We start from the raw sequence: 26064 nt of genomic DNA on the forward strand, positions 1-26064 counted from the left end.
ACGTTTTCATTTTATAAGGTGTTTGCGCTAAGATATATGCACGAATAATGCATCCCGAACATATTCGTGTAGACTACTTGATATAAAAATTCTCCTAATCTATCTCGCATCCATATGATTCATTCAAAGCTGATCTGAAATTAAAGTCGTTTGAACATAGCGCAATAATTATAAATAAAAGACCTGTATGTATCTTTTATATGCTACGCATCAACTGTAAACCTTTTTCTAGAGTTGTTTTTGTTAGAGCAAGCCAAATTGTTTTTTTTTTCTTGATTTGCATTGATATATATAGAAATATTAAAAAATAGCACAATATATTAAAATAAAATAATGTTTTTCTAACGTTAGAAACGCGGACAAACGCATAATAGTAAAAAATTGTATAAACTGCAAGTTTTTAACAAGTGCACACAATGCAATCCATTGATAGCCAGTTTGAGAGGCTGGTCGGTCCCAAACCACATGAGTAATCGCACACATGAGCGCATGTATGTAATTTGTATTCATACGTAACACAACACAATAGCATAATACTGCGGCTTTAGATTCGCGGAATAAGTGATTGTCCGCCTTACTGCACATCGCGCGTTATATACAAACTTTGGATTTCTCGGTGTAAGTTATATATTATGGAAATGATGCGGAGGGAGGGAGAGGGGTTCAACCCGTGAGGGAGATCAGGATCAGGATGAACAAGGTCGATGCTATTTAATGATATTATTGCGAGGATACAATTTGATATCCGATAAAATTGTGGCACTAACGAGATTGTCATGCTATGCACTTCCGCCGTAGGACATATAAAGCCACACACGTTCCTATCTGCACGCAGAGTGATGTTGTTTGTCCGATTGCAAAATGCAACCACTCGGTGTATTGTTGTTGCTTCTCACCTGGCAACTCGTTGCACCGATACCAATTTTCGATAGAGGTTGTGTACAATGCAAACAATCGTTTACGTTAAATTGATCGTGTATACGGGAGAAAATTGAAAAGCCAGTGCTACATTGAGATAATCAGTGTCAAAGTTGAATAAATTAAACGTACATTAAGTCTTTCAAGCTTTTAAAGTGATTAAATGAAGTAAATTAAATATCCTCTGTCCTAAATCCTTTAATTATAATAAAAAGAACATACTGATAATTTGTAATAATGGAATTGTATCATTAAATTGATTGCATCCAAATTGTTCCACTAAAATTCAACATCTTTAATCAATACATGAAATTTACAATTATTGATTAATATCGATAAGATTTAATATGAAATAGTTTTTCACTTTTCTAAATTATGTCGTTTTATGTTAAAATTATACAAATTAAGAGTTCAATGTTGTAATGAATTGAAATTATTTTGTTTTTGCACATAGTATATAATAATCAATCCAGTACTACTATAAACTTTTGATATTTTATTCAATGCAAACGCTTATCGCAGATGGTGCAGGTTTACATAGTGGATATCGATCAGCTGGATTCGGAGAAACTATACGAGATTGGTTCAGAATACTAAAAAATCGAGTCGTGGGAAAATGGCAAGAGTGGTTCGGTAACGACAATCCAACTCCAAGTTTCTCACCGCAGGATATTTTCAACATCGATAAAACTATAGAAAATCGAGTATCGGGTTATCCAGGTTTATTCTTGGATTTGTGTAAGCAATTTCAATCATATAAAATTTTAGAGTTAGAATACGTAGTATTTCCTTTTAACTCGTTGTTACATCATAAGGCTGAAATTCATGTTCGAGGTGAATGTTAAATCATGTGTTTATGCTTCGCTACAGAACATAATTGAAAGTATCGCGATTTCGACAGTCGTACAGGAAATGCAATTAACATTGCGTATAGTATCAATTCTTTCCGAGATCTCTACAATTGCATAGTCTCAAGCAATTTCTACACGATCTTGATTTAACATTCCTATTTTATCAATTTTTTCATGGTATTAGCTAGCATATCCTTCGACCCAAAACAAGATTGGGGCGTTCGAGTTGGTAACTGGTACATCATCCGAAAAGTTACAGGAAATAACTACAGTCCAGATAGCGATTCAGATGAGTGGGACATGAGACCTCTGATGCCAAACCTGCCATCACCTCCCATGTTCGGGATCGATTGGACTCCTAATATATACGAATTCGAGATTCCAAAAGCTACGCAACTTCCAACGACTACACCAAAAATTAAATTGACCACGCCACGACAACAGACATCTCAAACTGTTACTCAGACTGAATCAGTCTTAACTGAGTCTACTGTAACTCTTACCGAACCGATTCCACTTATTACCCAGTTAACTGCAACTTCCACAGAGCCGATTGCAACATCGACCGAAGAAATTCTAACTTCTACTGAATCGATTGTAACAAACGCGCGCGATGAATCAGTTACGATATCTACTGAATCAATCTTAACATCTACTACGGAAACAATTACATTTTCTACAGAATCAATTGTTCCGTCCACTGAGTCTGCAGTGACTTCCACCGAATCAAATATATCATCCATCGAGACAATGTTAAATTCTACCGAATCAATCGTAACATCTATCGAATCTACTGTAATTGTCACTGAATCAATTGCGACATCAACCGAAGAAATTGTAACTAGTACTGACACCGAATTGCCTGATCGAACGTCCACCGATCTAATCTTACCTGTCTTCAATAAGAAAATAGAAGAGAACGAGACTGTCAATACACGTACTACAAAAAAGCCCCGTCCAGCATCCGCTGAAGTCATAATGTTTTAAAAACAGGTCAAACGAGATTCCATATACGACAAGATTCAACTTTGTTCACTTAACAAACATAACATTTAAAGTGAGTCTATTGTAAATATATCTTAATACCATTAATTTATTTTGACAATATTAATATATGCCAGGAAAAATTTAGAGAAAAAATAATTTTCTACACTACAAGAAATTTATCTCAGAATTGTTTAAATTTTAGTATATTTATAAAAAGAGATATATAAGAAAAAATAATTATAGAATCTCACAACGGACTCAGTTTAATGTGACAATGATGTGTTATTTGAAGTATTATTTTGGTAGGGATATTGGCGCATTAATTTAATATACAAAACACAGAGCCGATTGCAACATCGACCGAAGAAATTCTAACTTCTACTGAATCGATTGTAATAAACGATGAATCAGTTACGATATCTACTGAATCAATCTTAACATCTACTACGGAAACAATTACATTTTCTACAGAATCAATTGTTCCGTCCACTGAGTCTGCAGTGACTTCCACCGAATCAAATATATCATCCATCGAGACAATGTTAAATTCTACCGAATCAATCGTAACATCTATCGAATCTACTGTAATTGTCACTGAATCAATTGCGACATCAACCGAAGAAATTGTAACTAGTACTGACACCGAATTGCCTGATCGAACGTCCACCGATCTAATCTTACCTGTCTTCAATAAGAAAATAGAAGAGAACGAGACTGTCAATACACGTACTACAAAAAAGCCCCGTCCAGCATCCGCTGAAGTCATAATGTTTTAAAAACAGGTCAAACGAGATTCCATATACGACAAGATTCAACTTTGTTCACTTAACAAACATAACATTTAAAGTGAGTCTATTGTAAATATATCTTAATACCATTAATTTATTTTGACAATATTAATATATGCCAGGAAAAATTTAGAGAAAAAATAATTTTCTACACTACAAGAAATTTATCTCAGAATTGTTTAAATTTTAGTATATTTATAAAAAGAGATATATAAGAAAAAATAATTATAGAATCTCACAACGGACTCAGTTTAATGTGACAATGATGTGTTATTTGAAGTATTATTTTGGTAGGGATATTGGCGCATTAATTTAATATACAAAATAGCATTAATTTTACATTACTTTTTTAATAATATTAAAATGCGACAATCAATTTTTATCAAAAAGAATGCACACGTTTATTCCGCAAAATTTATTATAATTACAACTATGCTCCATAGTACAATATTATAATAACTTTTACGTCGGTGATGATTGCGGTCTTCATAATAGCTTGTAGTTTTACTGTAATATAAAAAAAAAAAAATTGTGTCCAGATCAATAGAATATTTTTATCTCTCATTTAAATTGTTTAAGTTTAACACATGCACACACAACATACATATAATAAATATTTTTAATATATGCACAAATTGTTGTAAAAGTAAGAAATAACATACAGCTTCAATTAACATATAAGGCATTAAATTCCAAAATAAACACGTTGATTAAATATGAAATATATAACACCCACTAGCGTGTAATTAAATATAATTCCATATTCAAATACATATATTATTATTTAAACATTAGTGATTTTGTGTATTTTTATTTCATATAGCATGCATATGTGATACAGAATGTATTTTGAAATAAAATAAAATTTGTTACTTTGTTAGAATTATGTACAGTTAAGTTACAATTACAATTAATTTATATCAAAACTTTTCGAAAAAAAAAATTGGAAGTAACTCTTTATTAAACTAAAAAACTTTGGTAAACTAAACATTTAATAATTTTCTAATTATTAGTTTTTTTTTTTTTTTTTTTTTTTTTGTTAGAATAATTGTAATGACATATTCCAATCTACAATCTCTCTCTCTCTCTATTTATTATTTTGAAGAAAATTTGTATTTTATAATAAAAGTTTAGTGTTCATTTAATTTTTGATATTATAAATGACATATTAAATTTAAGTTGTGAATTAAATGATTAAAAGCGAAATGTAAGATAAATAATCAAATTTTGTACCTGCTATGAATTTCTTTAAATATACATTAATAAAGCATAAGCAAAATTGTTTATAGCATTTAAAGCATAAGATGTAGCATAAAAATATGGATTTTTATATGAAAATGTAATTATATGTAACACTACTTATACATTTCTATATTACACAAATAAAATATTAGAATTTTATAATGATTAGTAGTTTAACAAATAAATCACGAAGATAAAATTGTACATATATATATATATATGCTCTCTATACATAAATAATATAAATACCAAAAGAATTATCAGCATGCTCATACAAGTAATGTGCAAGTAACAAAAAACAAAAGTATTTTAAAACTTAAAGTTTTGCATGCTGACCCTGATCAAGCAAAAAGATATTCCCTCTCCAGAACTATGTAATGCAAATGATGATCATTTGTCTACTTCCTTCCCTAGAATGTGAATAATAAATGTATACTACCACGGCTACGTTCCATTTGGTGATTGCATGTTCACAAGCATCATCCATCTTTGTTTAACTTTCGATAAACAACAGGGATGAAATAATCCCATGAGCATTGCAAACGTCAAGTGGAACGAGCTTCAAAGCATGCATAATAAAAAGATCAGATCAAAAGAAATTTTGTTTCTAAGAATTTGCCCATGATTAACTATTATTAAACTATTATTACATCACCAATAAAAAATGTTTTATTTTTCCATTTATATTTCCTCATAAATATCACATATTATGTATAAAACTGTTTTGCAGGATCTAAATATTATAAGGAATATATATCAACAAAAATAATTTAAATTAATCTAACTTTAGAAATCTTGAATTTAAGTTTTAAAAAATATATGTATCAATAAAGTTGATTATTCAATATAATATATATTTGTAATTTAATTATATCAATTATATAAAATTTGTTAAAGAAAATTTTATAAGTATATATTTCAAGATTGACTAAACATGATAATTTACCTTTAGAATTATTTGAATAAAACATAGAAAAGATTCCCATATCAGATAAGAAATACAATTAAAGCCGATTATAATTTTGAGAATTAAGCAAAAGCTCTTGGCATTTGAAAGAATCGTTGTTTCCACATGCATAAAATAAGTTTTTATATCAAGATTTAAAGATAGAAAAAAAAAAATAAATAAGATTTTAAAAAAATTATAGTGTTAACATATTCAAGTAATAGAGCAAGACACATATGTTTATACATAACAAATACATTTTACATTAATTAACCTACCTTTTTAGACGCTGCTCCAACTTTACTCTTCTTAGTACCCCTAACTTTTTTCATTCTGTTCTTGCGTTCTTTACGTTGTTTCCTGGTTTGCTTTTGTTTTTCAAAGAGACCATGCCTTGCTAACCTATATTTAGGTTCAAATTTCTTTGCAAAGTCCAAAGTATCATAAATAAGCGCAAATCCAGTAGATTTGCCACCGCCAAAGTTGGTTTGGAAGCCAAACACAAAGACAACATCTGGTGTTACTTTGTACATTTTGGCTAGTTTCTCGCGTATTTCGGTTTTACGAACCGATGGTTGGCCAGGATGGATTACATCTACGACCTGTAATACAAAAAGTATGTATCATGTAGAAATTTGAATGTTACACATTTGCATGTTATATGTCTCAAATGAATAATAAAGATGAATATTTTACAAATACTGTTTGCACACTCACCATTTGTTTTCGGCATAAAAGCCGATTGGTCATGAACTTTCTTGTTCTGATGGTAGCTGTACCTTCCGTCTGTAATCAAGAATCAAAACATGGCAATTAAAAGTTTGGTTCCTTGTTGAAGATCAATATATCCATAACTATATGAGAAAATACTGCAAATTTTATCGACAAACAATGCAAAATATTCGGACTTAATGCAATTTATTATATTATTATTAGATAAGGTGGCTCAAAAGAAAAATTATAAGCAACTCTATTCACATATTAATAAGGTTATGTGTCTTGGGCCACATTCACTATTAACATTGATTTTGCAATTGGTACTCTTCGAAGATTATATACATGACACGTACTTTATTGGATGCCATTATTAAATATTTAATTAAACACTATACGTTTCATTAAACGATTACTGCAGAATTTATCGATACAAACTACATACCATCTTGCTCGACTAGCGTACCGCTTGAGGACACTTGAGAAAAAGACATGCACGGAAACGCATACCGCCATCTATGACAACATGACGTCGACACACATCCGCCTTTTAAATAAAATAACTTTATTATTTATAGATACTTATATCTGATATATTATTTATACATTTCGGAGAGATTGCGGGAAATAACCGATTTTTGTTATAGAGAAAATAAAAGAATAAACATCACGCAGCAGATAATACATGTTTTTTATATCCAATGAAAAACATAGAAATTTTTCTTTCTCTTCGAGTTTCAATGGTAAAACTGCATTACCGTGTGATCGAATCGACGAGAGAGTTTCTCAAGGAGACCAATGCTGTGCATGTGGTGTTACCGTCGACGGCATATTGGCAGCTGATTGGCGCTCGGTTAACGTCGAGCCACTGCTTCTCTAGGAAGTTTCGAGAACGAATACGAAGTAATATTGGTAGGAGACGTGGTCACTTGGCACAGTTCAGTTCGTGAAACGTTATCGCCTAGCTACGGGAGAGAGAACGAACGTTGTGCGAAACGTGCGCGGTCATCCTTCATCGACTCTCGTCTCGCCGTTTACGCAGGTAAGTCCTCGCGTGGCTACGTGGACTTCGCGATTTTTCATCGGGAGATCCGAGAACGGTGCGGACGAGAACGAACAGGCTGCCGGAGTCGCGCGATCGATCAGTGGCCTTTCGCGACTTTTCTTTCGAGACGCAGTCCCGATTGGCGTTTGCACGAGGCGTAGACTCGTCTAGAATTTCTCGGAGTCGCGGCAGCCACTGCCATCGTACAGTCTCGTCGCGATTTCTTTCGATTTAGCCGCGTAACGATAAATATTCCGAAACCAACAGAGGGGACTTAGCGGACGGTCGAAGGTTGCAACGGTATATTCGTGCGTGCACACATATAAGCGTGAACGTTCAACATTGTTAAAATATTACGAATCGTCGAGAGTTGATCGCTAGGCGAGTAGTATTTGCATTATAATAACGGGCTAGGTAGGAAAAAAAAGAAATGGTAGATAGTGTCAGTAACTTGAGCGTTAGCTTGTCGTCCCTACCCAGGCCATCAATTAACGACGCGACGAAGCATCCGCCGTGACAGAGGAAGAGAAACTCGCTTATCATTCCCGCGCGCGAAGGCACACGAGGGTTTTTCTCGCGATAGCATAAACGCGTTCATTCGATTAAGTAGAATTTTTCGCGAGCTATTTGGCAATCGCTGCACGCTTTGCTATAACGTATGCAATTTCCGCTGCTCGGTTTGTACGCTCGATATACTTATACAATAGCAGAAGGATCTAGAAAGTGTAAAGACATCTCTTTGTTCGGCAAGCGGTCACGACGCGCGCCACGCCACAAATTCGCCTTTTAATTTCTCCGTTCGCTAATCTATTTAATCGTATATTCTCAGCATTTAGACGCCATTTTGAAACTCACAAATCCGCGTGGACATTATACTCCTAGAATTTACAGACAAATTTACAGTTTTAGCTTTGATATATTCTCCATGAATAGGGCAAGAAAATTTTTACGCAATCTTAATAATAAATCTTATAAAAAAAGCTAAAACAATTATGATTGAGATTAGAAAAAATAAGCGATTTTAACAGTACTCCGATTTTTGTATTTTCAATATTTCCATTTAATAACAGAAACAAAATTCAAAGTCGTTAAATCGAAAATTTCGTTTTGTCAAAATCTTTTTACGTCGTCTATAAATTTTTATACGTTTGGAAACGGATTTAAATACGTCTCAAATGTACTTAATTTCACTTGGGAAAGCATTCAAGGCGCGCGTCTTCTTTATCTTAAATAATAAATTAAATATTTATTACTATAAATATTCACAATTATTATCATAAAGGATTCATGATTATATTATGTGTTGATCATGATTTGACCATATTTGAATCTGTACGTGTCATACAAATTTTGACACATGTAATTATATAACATTACAAAAAAAGCAATGTGTTTAATTGGGAGAGATGGAAGGAGGAATATATGAATTAATTATATGAACCAACTTGGCTGCATATTTATGCTGTTTTTAGTCACACATATGAATTATATTGTGCTACTGCAATACTTATCTTATTTTTTCATCAATATAATGAATAGAATATATATAGTCACCATATATAATAGTCTACCACTGTTTCCATGATGCTATTTTATCAGTTGGTTATGGAACACTTGTGTCTGACATTTTGACAAACAATTCATCGTGTGCATTTTATTTATTTATTTCTTTTTAAATATAAAACTAATATTTTGACTATTTCTTTTAATAAAGAAACCTGTTTATCATTATATCAAGTATCAGCAATATTTAATATTAACGTTGAATATATATATATATATATATATATATATATATATATATATATATATATATATAGGAGAATTTATTGTAATATATTTTTTATTTTTATTAACAGAAACGAGTTTATCCTAATACACATTGTTTAGCTTACTGTGAAAATGGTTAAGGAGACTACATTTTATGATGTGTTGGGTGTGAAACCTGGATGCACGCAAGAAGATTTAAAGAAGGCCTATAGAAAACTTGCTTTGAAATATCATCCTGATAAAAATCCTAATGAGGGCGAAAAGGTTCGTTTTTCAATTTTGAATTTAAAATATTTACTAATTATACGTATTATACATGATAAAATTTAAGATTTATAAAATATTGCATATGTTACAGTTTAAGCAAATTTCGCAAGCATATGAGGTATTGTCAAACCCTGAGAAGAAGCGTATCTATGATCAAGGTGGAGAGCAAGCTTTGAAAGAAGGTGGTATGGGCAATAGTGGCTTCTCATCTCCTATGGATATCTTTGACATGTTCTTTGGTGGAGGATTTGGTGGACGAGGTAGGGGAAGAGGTAGAGAGCGCAAAGGTCAAGATGTTATGCATCAATTATCAGTTTCCTTAGAGGAACTTTATAAGGGAACTGTACGTAAACTTGCTCTGCAAAAAAATGTTATTTGCGAGAAATGTGAAGGTAAGTATTTTACAGAAATATATATATAATAATTGTACAAAAATCTATCTAGAGAAGATGATTTTCATTATTTTCTGATTAGGTATTGGAGGAAAGAAGGGTTCTGTTGAGCAATGTACGACGTGTCACGGCTCTGGCCTGCAAGTACAAATCCAGCAATTAGGTCCAGGAATGTTGCAACACTTACAAACTATGTGTTCGGACTGTAAAGGTCAGGGTGAACGTATCAATCCTCGTGATCGTTGCAAGCATTGCAATGGAAGAAAGACTATTAGAGATAGAAAAATCCTCGAGGTCCATGTTGATCCAGGCATGGTAGATGGCCAAAAAATTGTTTTCACTGGCGAAGGTGATCAAGAACCAGACTTAGAACCTGGTGACATAGTTATTCTTCTTGAAGAAAAGGAACACGAAGTATTCAAGTTAGTACTACTACAATGGAATAATTTTATTACAATTTACTCATCAATGTAATTAATCATTCTACTAACGTTGCGATATATTATTTTTCAGGCGTTCAAGAAATGATTTGATCATGCGGATGCAATTAGAATTAGTAGAAGCATTATGTGGATTCCAGAAAGTTATCCGTACTTTGGATGGCAGAGATTTAGTGATAACATCTTATCCTGGTACTGTAACAAAACACGGAGACTTGAAATGCATTTTGAACGAGGGCATGCCGATTTACAAGGATCCATTTACACACGGTAGGCTCATAATACAATTCATAGTCAATTTCCCGAAGAGCATAGAACCGTCGGTTATCCCGACACTGGAGCAATGTCTGCCACCGAGAGAAGAAGTTATAATTCCGGACAACGCTGAAGAGTGCTTGCTCACCGACTTAGATCCTGAACAGGAGCAAAGGCGGAGAGACACGAGACAGGTGTACGAGGAAGACGAAGGGGGTCCATCGCGAGTCCAATGTGCCACACATTAATTTGATTACATTAACGCTGTAATAAACATAGCCATTTCTTTCATTTCGAACTTTCTGTCCCATTCGCTCGATTTCGCGTATCACGTTAAAGAAAGAAATAACATAGAGTTGGATATATAGAAAATACACAAAAATGAATTTGAAACAATTCATATCTGGATATGCGCAGAACTGTGAATATACCACAGTTGTTGATTCTTCAATGAGATCCTTACGCGATAATTAGGCGTTGCGACTGAATAGATGGATTATCACCTGGTAATGAGAGAAATCTCTATTATTATGCTCGAAGTAGATTGAAAGTACATTTTAAATTCTGGCGAAACATCTCAGTGAGATCTATCAGTTTCGCTTAAGTAGAGGATCATTAAAAATATGTACTTATCATTACACAGTGATAAGGAAATTTATTTAGTAATTTAACATAACGTTTTATGATGTCAATCCTGAATTACGAGCTATAATTACATGTATCTTCAAGCATCATTATTATTCTTCACTATTTGACCAGTTATATCGCTCCAATAATCAGCAGTTCAGCAGTAATTGCTACATATAAAACTAGAGTTAAAGTTCATATACATATGTTTAGTTCAAATTCGTGAATTATCCGTGTATACTATTATTTCTGGTCCTCCAAATATTAATAGTAGCATTTGATTACTCCACAAGTTTTGAACGGTTTAAAAATTTTTATTTTTTACAGTTTTTTCTAGGACTTATAAAAGTAATATTGAAATGTGTCAATCGATGTGCAAACGACAAAGTTTTAAATATCTAGGTAAAGTGCGGGATAATATAACATCGATCAGTGGTCTTCGAGAAATGAAACATTATTCCATATTCATAGTATATTTAATTTTTTCCTCAATCGCTTTTGTATACTGGCGTGTGACGATAATAACGGAAATATATAATTTTGTTTGCGAATAATGCAAATAAAATGGAGAATCAGGTTCCTGTGTGTGTGTGTGTGTGGACGATTGCGCGCATTTTTTAAGCAGCACTGTGCAATTATACGCTATTGGATCTAATAATTCATTTCTTTACATTAGCCCATTCTAAGATTTTATTGTATATCCTTATAATAAAATCGATGATTGTAAAATTAGGAATTTTGAAAATTCAAGTATGATCTTTTATATAAGCTATATTCATTTCTACAAAAATTTATTCCGTTATTTTTACTATAATTCCATCAACGCGCATGAACAAATGTTCTAGACTCTAGACAATTTTGAAACCCTGTTGTACTATATCATAAATTAATATTCTTTTGAAACACATACCCCCCCCACATTCACATAATTTACTGTATACATGGTCGTGTACTCGCAATTACTATAGTGAATTTTACTAAATAGCCACATATGTCTCTCGTAATCTTATTTATTATAGGAAAAATTGGTGATCGATTAGTACTTTTTTTGAACATCTTAAATAAATTCGAAACTGTGAAATGTGTGTATGAAATTATCGATTTTACGCCCTTGCGAAATCCGTAACTCCTCGTATTTTTCATTATATCCGAATGTACTTTTGTCCCGTGAATTCTCTTTAATTTCCTGTATTAATTCATTGTGAACTAACATAAGTTAATTGTTGCGATGTTATATTATTTAATTCTTTATCAGTTTTATTAATGCGCTAGTAAAGTTTGTGTATGATTGTCTCTTTTTAGTTTTAGAAAAAGTTAATTAAATGATTAAAGCGCAAGCTCCAAATTAAGTTTTATGACAAAAACGATAATTTTTTGGATATCTTAATGTTTTATTTCCTTTTTATAAATATTCGTAAAAAATAATGAAATTAGAATGTGGAGCAACGTTTTAATATTTTTAGTATTTATAATCGATAACTATTTAATGAATAATCCTAGTTTTAAAAATCTCTGATTATTCGTTAATACGTATTTTTAATCCTTGCAAGTATTTATAGATATATCTTGATACATCTCTGACTTGTGAAACGTAAGCATTCATTTATTATTACATCGCCGATTTTAGATTGGAGAATGTGATAAATTTGAAAATTGTTATTTAAAAGATGAGGAAAATTTTGGTGATTCCAATGAAAATGAGAGAGAGAGAAGCGAGATTTATAAACTCGTAAATGCGACCGCGAAATTAACGCGCGCATTATCCGATAGATAGCGGCACCATCGCCATTACGCGTGTCGAGGACCGATGTTTTTAGCGATGTACTTAGTGACGTGCGAGTGGCCTCGAGAGATTGTCGTCGCAGAGGTTTCTGGGTATGCGGTGGGAGCCATATTTTTCCAATATCAGTTACGCGAAAAACAGCGTAGCGTACGGCAGATCATCTGGCAGGCATGGCATTTCGATCGGCGGTGCCGCGCGGTGTCTGTGTCGGCCGGTGGTGAGTGATCGCTCGCGCGTTAATCGCAAGGACAACGAACGCAATCCGACGCGCGAGTTGTCGAAGCGTCGCGCGCGACCGTTGCTCGTCACAAAATATATAATAATAATCGACCGCCTTATACAAGCGCGCGAGCGAGACGCGAGAGAAACGGAGTAGCGCGGACCGCGCAGGTGTTCGGCTCGGCATAGAGGGTTAGTTAACTTAACCCGAGTTCGTAACCGCGCTAGTAGTAGTGGTGAGATGGTGGTGGTAGTAGTAGTAGTAGCGGTAGAAGCGTAACAGTGGTCGTTGGTAGTGGTGGTCGCGGCACGAGGCAGTGGTAATGGTGGTGGTGGTAAAAGAGTGGTGGTGGTGGTGGTGGTCGTGATGCTGCTGCTGCTGCTGCTGCTGCTGCTGCTGCTGTGACGATGACACAGCGTCACAACACGACGTTCGTCCGTCCGTGCGCGATTTAACCCGAATCGTTACGCCGGCGGTGTTTTTTTTTTTTTTTATTTCTTCTTTCGCACGGCGAGCGCGTTCGCGCCATATTACCGATCGAGCGCCGACTTGAGACGACTCGAGCCGAGTCGTCCGTCGTCCGGCGCGATTAAAGCGCGTATATACGCAGTCAGTGTCGAGGGAGATGGCACGCCGCCCGGCCGCGATATCGTGAGGCTCGCGAGAATCGCGATCGTTGTAACGCGCGACACGCGACCTTTCGTTTCTTCACTTTCGGCGACCGATCGAGTGCGGGTCTTGGGAATGTAACGCGATACGGGACCAAGTGTGGCGTATATAAGTGAAAAACGCGACTCGAACCGTGGCGTCATTGACACGACCTATCAGTGTGTGTTGACTCTCGTAAGGTAAAGTGAGGTGAGGTAATATTCGGTAAGCGAACGTGCAGTGCGTCTTTCGCATATCGAATCTCGGATTCTTCGCGCCGATTTAACCGCGACGTCGAGTGCGCGTGTGTGCGATCATCGCGACGTGGAATCATCGCGCTCGTCCATTTCGAGCCGGGGAGCATCGGGGAGTATCGGGGAGTTGGGTGGGTGGCGCGGACCGTCACCTTGAGTCGAGACCTTGGCGTTCTCTCGCTCTCGGGAACGTAATTACCTCCGATAGACAAGCGGCTCGCCTACGCGCGTCGGGCCGCGCGCCGGCTACGAGTTTCGAGTGAACTTGGCAGCGACAGTCGTCACCAACATGCTGCGTAACGACTCGCCACGCTCATCCGCGACGCGGCAAAAGAATTCGGCGTCCGGAAACGCCGAATCGCGAGACGGTCGCTTTTGAGAGAAGAAGCCGACGATAAAGCGAAAAACGTCAGCCGGCTGACTCCGATGGCGGTATCTCGAATTTCGATCGCGTTCGCGTTCGTGTGCGTCGACGTATCATCAGTCGCGATATTTTGACGAGCGTGCAGCTATCTTGGCGGGAAGGAGAAGGAAGTAGGAGCAAATCGTGGAGCGAGGAACGGCCGGCTTTCGCGGGAGAAACACGTCGTCGTCGGCGCGTCTCGCGTCTCGCGCCATGCACGGCGATCCTCGCCGCGTCAAGGAGGTTAGACGGCCATTGACCGGCGAGCACCGGCAGTGTGTACTACGCGCGGCAAACACGCGCCGGTTTTGAGTTACGTTACGACGTACGACGTACGACGTACGACGTACGACGTACGACGTACGACGTACGACGTACGACGTACGACGTACGACGTACGACGTACGACGTACGACGTACGACGTACGACGACCGCGCCGCGTTGGAGGATTCGTGCGCCGCTACACGCGATTCGTGTATTATGTCGTGCTACGAGTGCCGGGCGGAAAAACACAACGGGACGCGGAACAACGGCAAACGCGCGACTATCTATCCGAGACTATCGGCAAGATCATCGTCGAGTGCGTGAGGATCGTGCCTGCGGAGGATGCGGCACCCGTGGATCAAATATCCGTCGCCTGTGTCTCCACGTAGGCGAACTACGTGCCACGTTGTGCCAGTGATGTCGTGGGTGTCGTCGGAGTCATCCGCAGCGCTGCTGGACCTGGACCATGGCCGGCAAGCCTGAGCAGCCGTCCACGCTCCCTGCTCCCCCGAGTCACGGCCATCAGCATCATCAGCAACATCCGCAGCAAGTGCAACAGCGGCATCAACAACAACAATCGCATCATTCGCAGCAGCAGCAGCAGCACCAGCACCAGCAGCAACAAGCTTTACAGCAAAACAGCGTTCTAGTGTACGTATCGGGGGAGAACTTTGCGTACGCCACGGCGGTGGGTCAGAATGTCGCCGCGACCGCTGCTGCCGCTATCGCGGTCGGTTATCAGTCACAGCCGCAGCAGCATCAGCAGCAGACGACGCAATACGCTGGCATTCTGCAGGCGCCGCAGGTGGCGACGGCGCAGGCGGCTGCGACGACCTTTCCCGCCAAAACCGCCGTATACTGCGCCGACGGCAGTGGCGGCGGGCTCAACGTAGGGAACAACGTCAACATCCCGGCGATCGGCTGTTGTCGTCTAAAACCGTCGCTCGAGACGACGATGACGATGACGATGACGATGACGACGACGACGACGACGACGACGACGACGACGACGACGACGACGACGACGACGACGACGACGACGACGACGACGACGACGACGACGGTGGCGGCAATAACGGCGGCAGCCACGGTGAATACCAACGCCGATGGCAGCGAGTCCAAGCGAGCTTCTTCTCTCGTTAGTAACGAGGAGGACGAGGAAGACTACGCGATGCTGTATCGACAGGCCAATCTGGGGCAATCGACGTGCACCACGGCGGCGATGACGACGATGATGACAACGTCGCGCGAGAACAAGCGAGCGCCGGAGAATGGAGATTCGACGGCGGACGGTCTCGGCAACGATCATCCGATGGTATCCGGCGCCAAGACGTATCAGACGCGGCTCCAACACGGCGACGTGTTCTCTGCGAGGATGAGTAGCGAGACGTATAACGCTACGACAGGTAATAGAATCGTCGCGCAATCGAATCCCGGTGACGTAGGACTTCTCGGCGACGACGGTTGCATCGCGTACGGTACATCGACGTCCGGTAGCAACAACGGTATCGTGCTTCAAAACGGTGAGCAGCAGGTCTTGGACGACAAGGGCCGGCAGCGGGACAATTTCGATAATCAGCAGGCCGCTTCCTCGTCAGCGTCCAGCGCGACGGTTATCGGTGTTGGTGATATCGGTAGTGGTGCGGTAATCGGTGCTTGCGACTCGATACGATCCGACGAATCGTCAACGACTTACAGCAGCCTCAGCAGCCCTGATGAGAGTCAGAGTCATCAGCAGCCGGTGGGACAGCACGACGGTGTTTTGCCGGCGAATAACAATCATTCCGGAGTTGGTAGCGCGTGCGCGCAGCAGGCTGCGCGCCAGCAGCCGCCGTTGCGTGTCAATGGCAATAACAATAACGGTAATAACGGTGTGCAGCATAACGCAGTGGTGTTGACAATGAACGGTAGTGCGGTGATTACGCAGCAGCAACAGCAACAACAATCAACGGCGATCACCGTGCCACGTGGATGGAAAAGGATATGCACCAATGGGGTCATCATTTACATCAGGTGAGTTTTCAATGTATACCGCTATTATTCATAGTCAGTGATTCTCAACTTATTTCGCGAGCTATTCTAGGTGATACCTAGGTAGTACCTATTGCATGAAATAAATTGGAAGGAACAATAATTAAATTTACATGCGAATATGTATTATTGTGTAGAATTATTAATTATTATATTTATATTTCTTTTCGCGAAATATTTTCCAACTTTTTGAATTATCTTATCTCGTTATAATTTTGAGCAAGTTGGCAACCACTGGGCCTGATGCTTGCGTAATACACATACGCTCGAAACGTGGCGCCAATTTCTTGGAACGAGAAACATCCTCGCGTCCCTGTCTTTCCGTTTCACGAAAATGATTCGAACGTATAAAGTTAAATGGGCCGTATTAGCGGGTGCTTTTAATTCGTCTCGACTTAACAGAGTGACTCGCCGATTCTAAGCATCGACCCGAAATTAAAGCGCGGCACGTGTAGCTTTAATTTCGCTAATGGAATTAAACTACGTTTAATTTAAATGTACTAGCAAGTGTGTTATATTCCTATTGAAACCGATGGAATTGGTGTATATATGCAAAGATTGATTGATTTACAAAATTTGAAATAATTAATTATACATGCAATTTGATTCGGTAATATGAAACGTGTTGCACTTTAATGTCAATTTATCAAAACTCTCTTCGGTGTTTCGTGGATTAATCATTTTTATAATTATTCAATCTAATCAAGTTTCTATATTTTCGATATCATAATCAAATATTATTTATTAATTCATAACGATTGACGTAAATTATATTTTTTTTCATATCTATTGTACAATATGGCAAACCGAATTCGCAAATGGAATTAAGACGATTTCAATCATCGACAGTTTTTCCTATATCGCTACCGGCGATCGATTGAAACGCGGGTAACTCCGAGCGACACGTTATTTATTTCATTTCACACTTACACGAGACGCCTCTAAAATAGCGCGTACCGCTTCGAGAGAGACGGCAAGTCGCGCGCGCGCACAATTATCTAAGTTTAGATCAGTCAGCTGTTCAGAGAAATTTTAAAAAGGTCACAAGGTTTTTTTTTTTTTTTTTTTTAAATTTTTTTTCCTTTGTAATTCTCCCGCAAACACGACTTTTCTCAGAGCTAGAGGTTTCGGTTTTACATCCTATCCCCCTTCCTCCTCCTTTCCCTTCATCGCGTGGAAAGCGTAGAACTCGCCTTCCTACCTAACTCATTGTACTTTTATGGTTCCTTTGAAAAATCTGTTCAAGGGTCACTTTCATCTTCCGTCACTGTTCTGTTTCTTTTTCTTTTCCGGCTACCTTTACCGAGATGCGATACTCCGCAACGTTTCAGTTTGCCTCGCGAAGATGCAAAAACACGTTTACTTCAAAAATGCACAATAGAAAACAAATTTGTATGACATTAATGTTATTTGTAGACAAGAGACGCTGATGTAGCTTTTAGAATTTTTTCCTCAAACACAGCATATTTCGTCGCCAATTACTTTGCAATGTATGCAAGGTTAATATCGCGTATAAAAGTACAAGTAGAAGAGAAATAAATTAATAAAAGAATCTATACACACATAAAATTACTGTAATAATATAGTTAATTAATTAAAAGATATTTTTTCAAACGATATTTTAACATAATTATAAATTGAAATCTATTGCAGAATCAAGTAAGAAAAGTGCTGAATATATTTGAAACTCGACGATTTAGACTTTAAAATATTTATCCATTTAAGTTAAATCTTTCTGATCTTTGAAATCCCGTTTTAACATGTCGCGTTTCGTGTTGTGTACAAAGATTGGGAAGATTTTCCTCGAGGGGGAGGCATGATTGGTAGACAGGCTTATCCTCGACGATCGCGTAATATGATTTAGAGGATCAGCTGCGAGAAGCAGCAACCTTCGCCTTTGTGTGACGGAAAGGCGGCTGATTCTTGGGAGTCAGCGCGAGAAGCGTAAAGGGCAACGCCTCGTGGCGTAACCGTAGAGCTGCAGCGTAGGAGATCTGACCTGTTCTGTCTGTCCTAAAACCTCCTCGTTAAAACGATCCTTTCCGGGTTGGCAGGAGTCACGCTTTAAAAAACGTTTAAAGGGCCCCGAACAAACAATGCTTAGCCTTAAACGAATCCGATTGTGTGTGCGTGTGGCTCCGACCTTTTTTCTCGGTCCATCGTATCTCTTCGGACTGAATTAGCGAATCGCGCGGTCATTCTTTCAGTTTCACTCGGAATAGCACGTGAATTTTTTTTGCTTTTCTTTTTTGTTAACACACGAATTTGAAAAAATAGATCGCGTATACAATTAATTGCATGATTTAATTATTGAGAAAAAAGTAGTTACGTATATATAGGTATGTAAATATTTATACAGTTACTTAAATAGGATATAAGTAAGTTATATATATGCATATAAAAATATAAAATTTTTAAAGAAAATTATACAGAGTCATAAACAGTATAAATAGTAAAAACGTACATTTTATTTAATTGAATTAAAAGCTGCAAAAAAATTAATTCTAAATTAATTGAAACTCTTGCAATTTAACGTTGCTGCTAAATACTTTGCGTATGTAATTTATGAATCGAATAGGAATCCGATTGATTTCGACATTTTGTTGTTCACGGAAAGAAGCTTTTTCGAGATTCCTCAGCGTCATCGATTTCGTCGAAGAATACTATGTATCGCAGGATGGTGAGAGAGGGATAGATGGGAAGGGTCCAACGGGTTTTCTCGTGTACAGGAAGCGAAGGAAGGGGAGTGTATAAGCAGGAAGGGACGAGGAATTTCGTTGAATCGCGCGCGTTGCTCGTGCGATCATTGATTTACGGTGGTACCTCGTAAATACCGTCGGTGATGTACGATCGTGACCGCACACACGAGTCCTATTCCTCTCTTCTCCCTCCTGCCAGGCGCGTCTTCCCTCTTTCTTTGCCATCGACATTTCCTTTATGGAACGCACGGGTTTCTTGATTTATAATATGTATCGGTCCCTTGTCTCTCTCTCTCTCTCTCTCTCTCTCTCTCTCTCTGCGTACATGCCTCCTAGAGAATCTCTGAGACTTTTACCTCGCTGACCATGTCCAGGCGCCCTCCTATCATGCCGCTCGTCTCTTGACTCTGCCGACCGCGACGAATTTTTTTCCTTTTCGTCTCACTTTCGTCCTTTTTCGCTTCTCTTCTTTTTTACCACAGGCTCTTGATCTGTTTGTCCATTGTGTCGGTCTCTTAAATATATAGACTGGTCATCTGGAATGAAATAGTAATCGGTATTCTTATTGAATCCTTTGACCTGTTACGTTCGATCGAGGTAAAAGACTTTTATTGTTTCGCCGAATTGTTCTGAATATTCATTATTATACTTGTTTAGGTACTGCTGTTGCTAAGTGTATTTTGAAATAAAATTATGCCATAGTCAAAATCCAATTTTAACAAAGATTTAATGTTTTTAGTTTAAGGAAAAAAATATTGAACAAAAGATTTATATCGAACTCCATTATATAGTTTATGAAGTAAGCTAAAATTTTGTGTGACATTAACATTAAAAACAACGATATTAAAAATAATGATATTAATGATATTATAAAAATAACGATATCATTATTATATAATACTTTTTTATAAACGTGAGCACTTGTATGCCAGACGTGCCGCTAAATGATATCAATGTGTTGCGTAACGTCATTACTCGGCGAAGCACGTGCAAACGAACGGAAGATTAAAGCTCGTGATCGGATCCGTTGTCGCCGGACATTTCGAACGAATGGCAATCGGACCATTACGGTCGGTAGCTGGCTCCTAACAGCGGTTACCACTCGGCCAATTCCTTTTACGAATTTCTACACGATTCTGGCGTAACTCGTTGTCGGCTTGCGTAATGACAGTTGATCCGTTACACGCGCGACCCGTAACCCTATTCTAGTACGATCATGATCCGCGTTACGATAAGATTCAATAGTAATAGAGATAAGTTTTAACTTTTTTATACGGATGTACAAGCATTTTCTTAAATCTAATGAGTGTATTTGTGTCAAAGCAAGCCTTAAATTGAATTAAAATTTAAGCAATGCATACATATACATATATACTATACTTTTAAAAATATTCTTTCATTAATCGATTTTGAAAACAGATACATTTAATTGAGACTGGATAATTGATAAGATGTAAAGTGCAGCACATAATTGTTTTATAATAATAATATAATATGTAACAAATTGTGCTTTACCTGCGCACTTTGAATTAATTAAGGAAAAAAAAAAAAAGATAAGAACAGATATAGCGGAAGATTAAATCGCATTAGCAGAGATGAATTAAAATTATTGACACGTATGGTTGGAACCGGGAGATGATCGGTACCGGATGGATGAGATGAGAGAGGCGAGAGGAGGAATCGGTGGGATCCGGGGGTTTCGGGAGGATGAGAGCAGAGCAGAATGAGCGATAGTTGCGCAACCACACCTCTACCGCCGCCGAGCGGCGATTACGCAAACGTGATAATTAATTGCCAGTGTTCTCTGTTTAATGACTCGTCAAGTCGTTCGCTAAACACGCCAAATTGCCGCGACGTCACGAAAATCGTTATACAGGTGCATCGTTGCGTGTCGAAACTGTTAATCCGATGTCGCGGCTTTGCGTAACCGTGGAGCTCTTTTTATCATCGTCACCGCGACATTTTCTCGGTTGCCCTCGAATGATGCTTTCAAGAATAATATATAACCTGGAACGCGAAAAAGAAACCTGATTTTATTATCAATGAGACTTTATTAATAATAATAGAATAACAGATATTACATTTGGACAATTATTTTATTTTATCATTATTAAAGAATATGTTATTTATATTATTTTTTAGATGTTGTGTATTATTTTCATTTATTATTAATAAAATTCTTACTAATACCGACACAGATCGGGCTATTATTTCTTCTTGCGCCATCTTGTAATATCATTTACTCTCTTTCGACGTTGTGGTTGCCACGATTAAGAACAATAAAAGATTGGATCTCGGCACAATAATACCTTGTATAATAGATGGCCTTGGCAGAGTAATTGAAGCCGTATGATAGCCTCTTGGCGTTTAAAAATAGTATAAATTTATCTTGAAGATATTTAAGAGTTTATCTCGTGTGAGGAATTTAGAACAATTTTTTAGAGAATATATAATAATTATATATATCATTCTTTTTTTATTAAGACATCAAATTAAAATCTTATTAAAAAATGCATTTTATTTGAGTGAAAAATTATAATAAAAGATAATAAATATAGTAATATAGTATTTTAATGTGGTTTTTTAAGTTTTGATCGCTGAAATTTATCTCTTATATTAATAATTAATTAGAGAACAGATTTATAATTTAGATTAGACAAGGTTTTATAATTTTTTTTCTGTCTAAATTTTCTTTATGATAAAATCCATATCAAAGAATTTGCTCTCGACGTTAGATATAAATCTTACGAAACATGCACTCTGTTCGCGCAACAAAGAATTCTACTATTTTTCAATCGTGTTTGATCACGTACATTATCGGTTAACGTAACGGTAATGTTACGATTTACAGAACTGACAATGTCCAAGTTCTAGCGATGCAGCATTTTCTGTATTGATTGATAACGACATTTTTCCAAACATTTTTCTTTAATGTTCGCCGTAGCATACGCGCAACCGATATTGTGCAATCAATTTTTTGAAATTTTGGTTGCATCTGATAATTAACAAAAATTATAATTGTGGCCAGGATCAATGCAGCAAAAGAGACACATATTTTTAAGAGACATATACCTATAACGGTTACCATCGAAACTAGTTCGAGAATATTTTGGACCCTTAGTTTTTCGAAGAATATGGTCTCTGTAGAAGAGTGGTCTCGTCAATAGGTTCGCGGAAAAACTAGAAACAGCAGCCATCGGGCTTTTCTTTATCATGGATGCCAAGTTAACATCTTTCCCATTCTATCCCAATCATTTTGTCTCCCTCTGTTTCTTTACCTTTGTCGATCTTTCATCTTCCCTGTCTCTTCTGTTCTCTCTTGTGTTTGTTCTCTTTGATTCGTTCTTCTCGACTCGGCTCTACGACTTCGCGGGAAACTATGGTGGAGGTCGTCCGGTCATGCCAATGGAAATTCCCGCGACTCATAATTTCAACACAATTTCAAGCCGTCTCACCGCGAGGAATCTCCATTCAGATTACTCTGATTTTGGCCTGATTATCTGATACTGAGTTTTTTGGGGAATATGATTGTAGGTACGAAATTATTTTGCTTTATTGAACATTTCTTTCCATTATGTCATGTATAAATAATCATGTTAAAAAAATTCGCCGGTTTAAGTTATTTTGAGAAGAGGTTACATGCGGATACAATTTTTGGGACATCTTTTTCTTACGGTTCTTTATTAAAAAAAAGAAATAAAACATTTAAAAAAAGAAGTAATCTACATACAATAGAAGAAAAGGAAAAGAGAGAAAGAAAATTGATTCTAAGTAGTAAATCCTCATTTATAAAAATGGTTGACTGCCATAGATGTTAAATGATATGATTTCTGATATTTTATTTAAATAAACAATAAATGTATGACTAGCAGGGCACACACATAAATAAGAAATTATTATTTATCAACATCTATGGCATTTGACTACTCAGCCTCCGTTGGTTGAAGAATGCTGGATATTTTTGTCGCGATAAATTAGTTACTACTCGCCCGGGAATAACCGCTTTTAATTGAGATATTAATAAAATTAAGTAGAGTAATTATTTTTGACGTCGTTGCAGCATGCAAGTATATAGTTGAAGATTCCTCGCGATTTTTAAATCCAGCGTGATCGTCAATTACAATTTGTTGGTCGCGAAATAACGTTTAGTTGCCGACCGACATGGTATTTTTGTCGAGGCCTTGGATCACTTTCAACACATTCGGTATTGAGTAATGGGCTAATTATAGTTTTCACTTGTTCCGAAATTCTGGTAGAAATTAACAGTCGTCGAACAGCTGTAGAGCTGTAATTAAATTCAATCGCAAATTGTTTTTACTGCACAATTGTTAAAACTGATTCTTTTTTCTCTCGCCATGATCAAATCAATAATATTATTCTATATTATATCAAGAACAAGAATGATATTTTAATTAATAACTTATCGCTCATCAAAACAACGATGATTGCGATTCTGCATCTTTTTATCTTAAAAATGACTATATAAATTTATAAAAAACTATATAAATTTATAATTGTTTTAATCGCGTTTTTGGCGTTTTAAGAGGCAAATTAAAAGTTAAATGTTAATATATTACAAAATACCGGTGCTAGATTTCATCGCGTATCTTTATTTCATTCTCTCGATTTTTTTCCTCTATCTCTGGAACGACGGAGATTTCCCACGTATGTGTCGACGGACATCTTTTTCAAACTCGTCTTATATCTCTTTTTGGTTTCCCGTCGTTGAAGATCTATGCGAAGAACACACGCGGAACATAATTTATTGCGGTGCTGATTGTACGCAGTACGGCGCCGCGTGGCGTGTTTCCGAACCGATAGCATCAGGAATACGCACCTGGTTGTGTTCGAAGTATATGTACCATGTAGCGTTTCGTAGCGATTAAACAAAGACACACTATATAAGCACTGTTCTGATAAGCCACCGTTAAACATTTGAAAAATTTATGTTTGTTCGTGATTACTCGTAAAATATTTTTCATGCGCTTATTATTATTCTGTTAAACTTTTACATATCACTATATTTTTTAATTATGTATATATGTATGTTAATGCGACGGAATAAAATATAACTGCACACTTTTAGGCATATTATTATAAAATATTGGTAAAAAAAGGAACTTTGACCTTTTCATAATAATAATCAAAGGAAAAAAAAAATATATTGACAATTCCCTGGAATAAATTTTTTAATTTTTAATGTTAATAAACATTGCATATTGAAACGCTTATATATTAACAATATTATTCATAGTGTGTTTAATCTTATGCAACATGCATTTAATAATTTTCATTAACAATACAAATTGTAAAAGTTGTTTTGGATTATAAAATTAAATACTTTATATAATATATTACATATTAATTAATCTTTAAAAGTAATTAAAACAAAAGGCACGAAGGCAATATAACATTATTGCATGTCTTCATGTTTTACAATGGATCTTTGTTACATTATTGCGAGCTATATATTATACAAGCAGAGGAGACAATCGCGTATTGAACGTCTTATCGCGATCGCGCTGTCGGCATAACTCGATTTGATCTTAAATTGTCGCTATCATCGATCCACGGCAATTTCGCGGGTCATGCGAACATTATTATTGCACGGTCGGAACTAAATTAAGCGCGTAGGAGCAAAGGTAATTTGTGCTGATAACGAGCCACCCACGTAAGCGCATTGAACGAGCGAGCAAGTAGCTCGCTGTGCAGATCGCCGCCGATCGTTCCTTGCGCGTATTAATTCTGGCATAACAACGATAGAAACCCATTATAGCCACCGTGATGTCGTATCGATTTAACTCTTGTTCTCTCTCACTCTCACTCTCAGATGTGCAACAGGGATTATTTCGACCCCGCCGCGATCCCGGAAATTAATATTCTCCAACCGCGAATAATACGTATCGCAGATTATCATCGCTCTTAACTGTGTTTTCGCGGAATTAATTTTAAACAATGATATATATTGTTTGATTGTTTATATAGGTACATACCCGTGCACGGTTCTTTACATTCAAACCATTTGCAGAGTCATTCCGCCGGATTCATAAAATTTTCACGGCTCGCTCGAGAGGCGAAGTCGGAATAAAGGCACGTTTAATTTTAAGACGCACTTCTCTTTCTTAGTACGACAATGAAACACGCGTTAAACTTTTTTAACACAGTCCCGATAAAAATTTACCATTTCCCTTGTATATTGTGTGTTTTTTACATCGCGTCGTGAAAGGAAAATATTTTGAATCGCAGCGCAAAGAAATTTTGATCCATTTTCTTTCCTACTTATTCATACGCAGGCACTTCTTTAACGTCGAGAGTATTCCGCAAACCGAGCAATAATTCGCGAGACACATTTAGGTGCCAGACAGATGCGTTTAAATTTATTCCTCTACTCGACTCTATGCCAACGTGGCAGCCACTCTCCTTGTCCTTGTTTCTTCGATGTTAACGGGCTTCGTTTAATTTATGTAACTCACATAATATATAAAAGCTGCCCGCTTGCGTCTGGAGTGCGCTTATCGC

General features: G+C 37.1%; 4 protein-coding genes across 13 annotated transcripts in view; 3 read left to right on the forward strand and 1 right to left on the reverse strand.

The window, feature by feature from the left end:
• Positions 1-304: 304 nt before the first annotated feature.
• On the forward strand, positions 305-3083 carry LOC115238229 (flocculation protein FLO11-like). Of its 2 annotated transcripts, none has more exons than XM_029811857.1 (3): positions 305-934; positions 1441-1656; positions 1954-3083. In XM_029811857.1, the coding sequence occupies exons 1-3, from the start codon at positions 862-864 to the stop codon at positions 2754-2756; spliced, it is 1092 nt and encodes a 363-aa protein (XP_029667717.1). In that variant the 5' UTR covers positions 305-861; the 3' UTR covers positions 2757-3083. The 2 variants fall into 2 exon arrangements, with proteins under 2 accessions (XP_029667717.1, XP_029667718.1); XM_029811858.1 differs by having other exon boundaries at positions 306-934; positions 2023-3083.
• An 837-nt stretch (positions 3084-3920) lies between these two features.
• Positions 3921-6992, reverse strand: LOC115238233 (40S ribosomal protein S24). Of its 4 annotated transcripts, none has more exons than XR_003884470.1 (5): positions 6892-6992; positions 6450-6518; positions 6011-6334; positions 5123-5196; positions 3921-4051 (listed from the first exon to the last, which is right to left on the reverse strand). XR_003884470.1 is itself a non-coding variant. In XM_029811863.1 (4 exons), the coding sequence occupies exons 1-4, from the start codon at positions 6892-6894 to the stop codon at positions 4049-4051; spliced, it is 399 nt and encodes a 132-aa protein (XP_029667723.1). In that variant the 5' UTR covers positions 6895-6987; the 3' UTR covers positions 3921-4048. The 4 variants fall into 4 exon arrangements, 2 of the variants coding, with proteins under 2 accessions (XP_029667723.1, XP_029667721.1); XR_003884469.1 differs by having other exon boundaries at positions 6803-6922; XM_029811863.1 differs by lacking the exon at positions 5123-5196 and having other exon boundaries at positions 6892-6987.
• Positions 6993-7331: 339 nt separating this feature from the next.
• LOC115238228 (dnaJ homolog subfamily A member 1) lies at positions 7332-12326 on the forward strand. 3 transcript variants are annotated; one of them, XM_029811854.1, is made up of 5 exons: positions 7332-7488; positions 9351-9525; positions 9620-9920; positions 10003-10342; positions 10434-12326. In XM_029811854.1, exons 2-5 carry the CDS (start codon positions 9394-9396, stop codon positions 10861-10863), a joined length of 1203 nt encoding a protein of 400 aa, XP_029667714.1. In that variant the 5' UTR covers positions 7332-7488; positions 9351-9393; the 3' UTR covers positions 10864-12326. The 3 variants fall into 3 exon arrangements, with proteins under 3 accessions (XP_029667714.1, XP_029667715.1, XP_029667716.1); XM_029811855.1 differs by lacking the exon at positions 7332-7488 and adding an exon at positions 7556-7872; XM_029811856.1 differs by lacking the exon at positions 7332-7488 and adding an exon at positions 7556-7791.
• Positions 12327-14956: 2630 nt separating this feature from the next.
• LOC115238278 overlaps positions 14957-26064 on the forward strand; it is a 200928-nt gene continuing 189820 nt past the window's right edge. For all 4 annotated transcript variants that reach the window (XM_029811959.1, XM_029811960.1, XM_029811961.1 and 1 more), the window contains exon 1: positions 14957-16828. In XM_029811959.1, coding sequence (XP_029667819.1) covers positions 15282-16828 — 1547 coding nt within the window. In that variant the 5' untranslated portion in view covers positions 14957-15281. The remainder of the gene's footprint in view (positions 16829-26064) is intronic.

Source organism: Formica exsecta, unplaced genomic scaffold (assembly GCF_003651465.1).
Source record: "Formica exsecta isolate Colony F162 unplaced genomic scaffold, ASM365146v1 scaffold33, whole genome shotgun sequence".
Classification (NCBI taxonomy): Eukaryota; Metazoa; Arthropoda; class Insecta; order Hymenoptera; family Formicidae; genus Formica; species Formica exsecta.